Source organism: Lolium rigidum, chromosome 5 (assembly GCF_022539505.1).
Source record: "Lolium rigidum isolate FL_2022 chromosome 5, APGP_CSIRO_Lrig_0.1, whole genome shotgun sequence".
In the NCBI taxonomy this organism is placed as follows: Eukaryota; Viridiplantae; Streptophyta; class Magnoliopsida; order Poales; family Poaceae; genus Lolium; species Lolium rigidum.
Window position 1 is genome coordinate 251947 of NC_061512.1, and position 8022 is coordinate 259968.

At 44.2% G+C, this 8022-nt stretch overlaps 1 protein-coding gene across 1 annotated transcript; it reads left to right on the top strand.

The window, feature by feature from the left end:
• The first annotated feature begins 239 nt into the window (after positions 1-239).
• Positions 240-5358, top strand: LOC124652507 (vegetative cell wall protein gp1-like). The gene is made up of 7 exons (XM_047191519.1): positions 240-722; positions 1119-1195; positions 1280-1328; positions 1737-1820; positions 2665-2784; positions 4443-4516; positions 4992-5358. Exons 1-7 carry the CDS (start codon positions 240-242, stop codon positions 5080-5082), a joined length of 978 nt encoding a protein of 325 aa, XP_047047475.1. The 3' UTR covers positions 5083-5358.
• Positions 5359-8022: the final 2664 nt, after the last annotated feature.

Here is an 8022-nt window from a genome sequence, read left to right on the forward strand (position 1 = left end):
GAACCTTTCAGGAAAGACGACTGGAGATGCTCTTGCCTGCTCAGACTTTCTTTCCCGTAGGTTGTGAACTTGTAATCGGGCCGGGAGCGCCGCCCAGCTTGAAAATTTCGAAATGGATTCTCCAGGCAGCCAGAGCCAGCCGCACACGCGAGTTTCGTTTTTCAAAGCGGAGAGACCCCGCTCCGCTGTGACCCACCAAAACGTCTAAAATCTCTGGATCCTCGCGCGTCAGCGCGCCAATGTCGACCCCACCACAGCAGCGCCCACCTCCTTCCCCCGCTGCCCCGCCCGCCGTCGCGCCCGCTCCTCCGGCGACCGCCACGCACACGCTGCCCCTGCCCCTGCCGCGCGCCTTCCTCGCCACCTCCGCGCCGCAGCGCGCCCCGCCGCCGCCGCTCTTCACCGGCCGCGCGCTCAACCCTAACCCTACCCACGCCTCCCCCACCCACGGCATCCTCTACCCCGTCGGCGCCACGCCCTCCTACCCTGCCTCCGCCGCCGCCGCCGCCGCGGTCGCCAGCCACCGCCGCATCCCCCAGCTCCCCGTCGGGTACCCGCGTCCCCACGCCGTGGCCGTCCCCGTCGCGCGCTCTCCGCACCCGCAGGTGCCCACGCAGCAGCGGTCCTACGCCGCCGTGCCGCGGGCCGTGGTGGCGGGCGTGACCCCGCGTCCCGAGCAGCCTCCGCGAGGGGTTCCCATAGCCCCGCAGCCTCACCCCAAGGTCAGTTCAGCTTATTATTTGACTTGATGTGAATTGGACAGGATGGTGGTGCTATGACTTGTTTTTTCTCCAGTAATTTGGTAGGCTATAAATCCCCAATGCCGGACCATTGAAAAAACCCTGTCTCCGAAATAATAATACTCCAAACAAGTGCAATAAATACTGCAACCCTCGTCTGAAACCCTAAACCCAAGCCTCATGATATATTACTATATTAGGCATCTGATCCCAAGTCATTTGGTTTTACACAGCGCTTATTTGGGTTGATTTATAGCCTGCCTGGCACTGTGCTCATTAGGATGTCCCTTACTTTCCTAGTGGTCAATTCTGCAGTCAAGATTATGATTCATGATGTTCCCTCATATCGTTTATTGTACTTTTGGGGGAATGTCTTAGGTTGTTACTCCATCCCCTCGCAATCCAGGTCCAGCTGTTACTCCATCCCCTCAAGAGCATAGCAACACAAAGGAAAGGTAAAACGAAACTAGAAGCATATGCTTTTGTCTTCTGGAATGAAAATTTGTAAATGAAAATCTATAACTTCAAATTCACTGCAGAGAAAGTACCAAAGAAGACGCTTCAACTGTGGTGATCAACGATCGCAAAGTAAGTGCATGTTTATTAAAACTTTATCTTCAGAGATGCAATATCTTCACCCATTTATACCATTGTTGTTGGTATAGTAAGAGGAGAATGATTCTACTCCGTGACTAGTTTCAAAATGTCCAGTTACTACTGCAAATGCAAATGGATCTAAAGTTACTTTTATACTTCTGACACATGGCATGAGTTTGTAATTTGTACTGATTATTGATATGCTGTTTTAGTCCCTAAGGTAATATGGCCTCATAGCTCGTAGAGTTTCGTGTTTTTAAAGATGATAAATGATATGACAGTGCAATTCGCTTGTCCAATTTATTTTGATCGCTTGATCAAATTTATGAATGCATTGAGGCGAATTGAATGTCATACAAGAACCGACATTTCTACTGATTTTGTTTTGGTTGTCTGAAGGTTAATGTGTTGGACAGTGACTCAGGGTCCTTGTATGCTCTTTGCCGATCTTGGGTGCGCAATGGTGTTCCACATGAAATTCAGGTTTGCATACTTTCATTCTTTCATTTGAATGCTTATGTTACTTGCTTGTTAAAAATTTACTTACGTCTGGGTTCTCTACATCAGGTCTTTCTATGTTTGAAGGTGACTTAGATGCCTTTTTGTTGTTTTTCACACTTCAAATTTTTCTCTGACTCCTTGAATTAAACAGATGGATGTCCCCCAAATAAATATTTTATGTGCTCTCTGAGAAAAAAAAACATGTTAGTTAGGTTAATTTTTGTGAGCAAATTTGATCTATGTAAAATTGAAGACTCTAGAACTCATCTAAGTTTGGGAAATTACAACTCCCTCCTTCCCAAAATGTAAGGCACCCTTAAATTTCGCTGGCCAAGAACTTACAACTTCGACTATGATTTGTACTTATAATATGTGCACATTTTTTTTATAAATATATATGAAATGAAAGAGATTTGCAAGACAAATGCAACAATACCATTTATACCTTCTGAATCCATAAATTTGGTGTATATTAGTGGTCAAAGTTGGGTGTCAAAGTTGGGCATCAAAAAAGCGAGCCTTACATTTTGGGACAGTAGGAGTATTTGTTCTCCCTGACAAACTTTTGCTCACTTGTGTTTGCATTTATCTCATCTATGTATTCTACTATTCTGCACTCCAAAACATAATTTGAATTAAACACAATCTTCACTCTGTGTCCAAAAAGATCATCAGAAGATATTTGTGGCCTATTGTAAATGGATATTACTGGTACAACTTGATTTATTATTGTGTATTCGGGTTTTCCCTTTTATTACTTTAAGGGCTATGTATGTGTGAACTCTCATTTAAAGTTCTTATTACTTGTCTCATTTGTTGTTCTCAGCCAAGCTTTGTTGGAAACGTTGCACCACTTCTTCCAAGACCTTTGCCTGCTTCAGTTGTAGATTCTAGGCTGTCTGAAAAGGACAAGGATGCTGAAGATCAAGATTCAGAAGAAGAGAAGGTATCCTGAAGAAACCAACTTCACAGCATTGTTAATTTGTTTTAAAATGCAGTGCCTACCATACCTCTTAAATATATTATTTTTCAAGCATTTCTGAATCCTATATGACAAGTGTATTTTCCAAATCCTGTAGCCAGTTTTTGGTTTATGAACGAGCAAGCTTCCATCTGAAGCAATATCTGAATTTTGAACACACCCTTTTCACTGTCAATACCACTGAATAACAGATAATTAGGTACCGTTAATTTGACACTTGATATAAGTGATGAAACTTTCAGTTTTGTTCTGCGGTTTGTCACAAAGAAGATATAGCTTCATTTATCCAGATTTTGATCAAAGTTTCATGTTCCCTCACTCCACCTTGTTTGGAACTTGCGCAGACTAGAGCAGGAGTTTCAGTTCTGCCTGTTTCATTCATTTCTCACCCTTTAACCTTTTTCTGTTAGAAGTATTTGAAGCACTATATATCCTGCATATGCTATACATGACAAACTGTATTGTCCAAATCCTATAGCCAGTTGTAGGTTTTTGAACGATTAATAAGCATCCATCAGTAGCAATATCTGGATTCTGAAACATACATTTATGAGGGCATGTGCTAATTTCACTGTCAGTATGTTGTGGACTTAGATCCACACCGGGATAACTACCGTGCAGAAGATAGCCAGATGGCATGGCAGTGAGGGATCGGGTAGACATAGGTTGAGAAGGAGAGAATAACCAGGGAGAGATTGGATTGATTGTTCTTGCTTGATTCCATAACTTACATGACTGACACATATAATACCTCCTTACTTGGCACCCAAGGCATTATACCTTCCTAATTCTTACTCTTCTGACTATATAACTCATCTTTCCTGATATTCAAGTCGTCCCCTTCATGAACTCTTCCCTAGCCAACTCCTTCCATGACTCTCATTGGCAGGCAACGTGCTAATGTCCACAACAACAGAGTACCACTGAACAACAGATTATTAGGCACAGTTAGTTAGACACTTGCTTTACGTGATTTTTTGGTTTGTTCTGAGTTTTGTCAACTAGAGGATATAGCTTCATCTGGTCAGTTTCTGATCTATTTTTCTCTCTTAGAGTTCCCTCACTCTACCTTGTTTGGGATTCGACTAAAGCAGGAGTTTCAGTTCTGCCCCCGGTTCATTCAGTTCTCACCCTTTACATATTTTCTGCATATAGAAGTATTTGAAGCCTTGGTAGTTATATCCTGCATATGCTATACCGTTGGTTGTGACCACTTCTAATCCTTAAAACAGTTATTTGTCTGTTCTGGGAAGTAATTTTTTTTTGTTTCATTTGCTCCTTGGAAGTGTTTAATTGGGTCGGTGAGCACTTAATTAAATGGTATCTAGCAACAGGTTCCAAACCAAACCTGTTGCCAAGATTGAACTCATTTGTTGTACCTTACCAATAAAATGTCATGTTCCGAAGATTATGTCTCATTTCTTGAGACTTAACTGATAAAAGAACTTTTTAAATGCTATTCTTTGGTGGGAGTTACCTGTTTTATGACCTTTTGTTACCCAGCACTTTTTGCAGCTGTCAGTTAATTTATTATACCTTTCTGTCACCAAAATCACTAGTGCTTACATTAATAGTCGGGCTGTTAGACTCTGATACCATTGGATTTGTATTTTGTTGTGCAGAATGATACTGGTGAATATACTGCGGCTGACTTACTGAAGCAGCATGTAACTCGTGCAAAAAAGATACGTGCTAAGTATGTATTTTTCTTCTTCTAGCCCTCTTCTATCTTTTGAATAGCTGCTGAATCAATCACGAAAAGAAGATTAGGCCAAGAAATTGTGAGGACAATAATAGTTTTGTAGGTATTAATCCAAAATATTACAGTATAATAGTTTTTGCCTTCATGGGACTATTAAGTTGGATAATTAGATGACAGAAACTCAAAACGGAGGTTGAGCTACACGTAGCCATTTATTTTCAAACATTCAAAAATTGTATATTGAAGTTTCAAAAAAATCTGAAAAAAAATCCTAGAGGTAGGCCAATGATGTATACTGCAAATTTGCAGAATCTCAATACAAACTACTTTGTATTCTAGGCTACACAAAAATGACAAAATCTAACACATTTTAACCATACAGAGTACATTGGAAATTGGAATATGCAAATGTGATCTTGTCTGGAGTGTGCGTTATTTACTTCCATTTTAACGTAATTTTGTTTGGCAGATTGCGCAAGGAGCGGCAAGTCCGGATCGAAAGATATAAGCAGCGTCTTGCACTTCTTTTGCCACCACCCCCACCTCCACCTAGCGAGTAGCGAGCAGTGACAGACTTCCATTAAACCGACTGTTTAGATTGCAAGTGCCTTGGCTTCCATGTAGCCATTGTGTTGTCATGTTACATTACAACATTAGAAGAGGCTTAGAGATCATTCCAGTTGTTGTACCATTACTTGTGTTTTAGGATTCGTTTTGGCTTCCTTATAAGTTATAACCAACAGTAGAGTTTGCATCTTTGCCTAGGAATGTGTTGTTGCAGACAGCTTAGCATTTTCATGAAACAATTTGCCCCATGTAAATATGATTTAAGAATCTTTTTGCATCACATTGAACAATATATTTTGAACTATTCTTTTAACTATCATATCGAGCAATCTCTAGCAGGGGTGTTCATAAGTGGTTCGGATGCAAACCGTAGGAACCGCCAGCCAGTCCCATAGTTCACTTTCCTTTCGTTAATGCCAACAGGAGTGACCGAGCTAGTAAAAAAATGGGCTACGGTTTGCGTCTGAACCAGTTATGAACGCACTTGATTTACGGTACTAGTACTCGATGACAATCTCTGCTCGTAGCTAGAACTGCTATCTGCCAGAATGCCAGATTATTAATTACAGATGTTTGCCTATGCTGGCACACTAAATGTCTCACTCTTTGCCTTCGAGACCTTATTGTTTCATCTCGGGGCGTTCTATAGCTGAAAACTTCATCTACACGGTTGGCATTGTTCAGGATTGCCACAAGCGTGCTGCCCCTGCGGCAACTTTTAAGCTTGATTTTAGCAAAGCATTTGACTCTATTAGCTCGGACGCTCTTGACAAAATTCTGCTAGCCAAAGGCTTCCCAGAGGTCTGGCGATCTTGGATCAGAATGCAGCCAAATTGTTGTCCTTCTTAATGGTATCCATGGACGCTGGATCCAATTCCGCAGGGCGCTGCTACAAGGAGACCCCCTCTCCCCCTTCCTCTATAACATCGTCGCTGATGTGCTTCAGCATATGCTTCTTCAGGCCTCCCGAGAGGGCCTACTCCTTCAACCCTTGGCTGACGACCTGCTTTGTCTCGTGCTTCAGTACGTTGACGACACCCTCATCATTGTCAGGGCCATTCCTGAACACGTCGCCAACCTCAAGGTGGTGTTGGATGCCTTCGCTACCACTTGCCTGGTTATTAACTTTCACAAAAGCACCTTTGTCCCTATTAAAACTGACGAGCACTCGGCCCTTGGCTGTACTGTCTCCTCCTTCCCCAGACCTATCTTGGCCTTCCACTTTCTACCCACAAGCTCCGCATCACGGACTTCGCCCCGATTATGACCAAAAGCGACATGCGGCTATCTGGTTGGCAAGATCGCTGCCTCCCCATTGGGGGGCATTTGCTCCTCGTCAACTCGTTCCCAACTGCCATGCTTGCACACGCCATGAGCGTTGGCCTCCTTCCAGCTTGGGTGGTGGAAGCCATCGACAAGCGGCGTCGCTCCTTTCTATGGACTGGGGAGGAAGCCTGCAATGGCGGGTAATGCAAGGTGGCATGGCCCGATGTCTGCATCCCCAAGAAGTTCGGAGGCCTAGGGGTCCTCTCCCTCTCGGCTCAAAATGATGCGCTTCTCGCAAAATTCCTGACCAAGATCCATTCCAACTCCACTGCTCCCTAGGCATGCTGGTTCCGACACATATACGGCTGGGGGCTTCCCGAGACTTGGGGGACCACCACTATCTAGACACCCCTATCTGGAAGGACATCATTGTCGGCATCGACAAATTCAGGGTTATTTCCTCGGCCACCATTGGCATCGGAGCTGCCATGGCCTTCTGGTTCAACCTTTCCACCACCGCTTTCCCCACCTCTTCTCTCACTCCACTCTTCCTAACCTTAATGTCGCCGCTGCCATCTCCTCTGACCTCAATCTCTTCCTGGTTCCGCGCCTTACTGATGTTGCTGCGGCACAGCTTTGTGCCCTTACCTCCGACCCGAGTCTTGTGGTTCTGCGCCTTGACGTCCCGAATATGCATGCTCACTAACCATGCGCTTACGAAGAAAAGTTTCTATTCCAGTTTTTCAGCAATCTGCAGGTTGATGACATTGCAACAAGGGTTTAGAGGAGCGCAACCCCCTGTTGGCTTGCCAGGAAGAAGCGTCTCCCCACCAATTCACAGTGGTTCCGTCACCACCTCGCCAGTTCTGCTACCCGCCTCTCCTGCCCCCGAGATGAGGACACTGATCACCTCCTCCTTCGGTGCCCCCAAGCTCGAGAAGTTTGGAGGTTCTTTCATCGCGACTTCGACGACCGCGACTACGCAGCCTCACCGACTTCCGCTGCCGCACCTACGAGGAGGCCACTATCAACACTGTCATCACCTGGAGCATTTGGAATCGGAGGAACACCCTCACCTTCAAAGGCGTCGATAAGGACATCTCGGTGGTTGTCCGGTGCTGCATTGAAGAAATTACACTTTGGGCCTTATCCCATCCCATCTTCTTAATTCTTGGTGACCCCAAGTAATGATCCCTTGTAAACCCTGTAATGATCGATCCCTTGTAAACCCTTGTTTTGATGATATGTGAGTTCAGGCTGGTGTAAGCCCGCCGTAGCCCAAGTAAAAAAAACTATGCTCGCATATTGTACTTCAGCATGGCATGAATCACATTTTGCTGTTGGCTGGTCGTATGTTTTGTACTCGCGTGAACAGCCTATGCCCTGTTTGGAATGCACTCCTTCCGTAAGATATTCCCGTATGTGTAGCATTACCGTAGGAAAAATTGCAGGAATTCACATGTCATGTATATGCTGGATTTCTATGGGGCGATTACTTTTTTCGTACAAGGTATTCTCCCAGGGCCGTTGCTCTTCAAAACTTATTCAAGAAAAAATACAGATATTTTATTCACATCTCTTCAAAGATTATTAGTCAAGAAACAATGAATCACTTGAAAATGGAAAAAAAATAACACAATTGTGTTTGAACTTTGAACACCAGTCGA

Excerpts from the sequence above, each read along its gene's own strand:
- LOC124652507 (XM_047191519.1), top strand. The coding sequence starts at position 240 with ATGTCGACCCCACCACAGCAGCGCCCACCTCCTTCCCCCGCTGCCCCG. Across the intron at positions 1,821-2,664 it reads GTGTTCCACATGAAATTCAG|CCAAGCTTTGTTGGAAACGT; the intron begins GTTTGCATACTT and ends TGTTGTTCTCAG. Across the intron at positions 2,785-4,442 it reads AAGATTCAGAAGAAGAGAAG|AATGATACTGGTGAATATAC; the intron begins GTATCCTGAAGA and ends TTTGTTGTGCAG.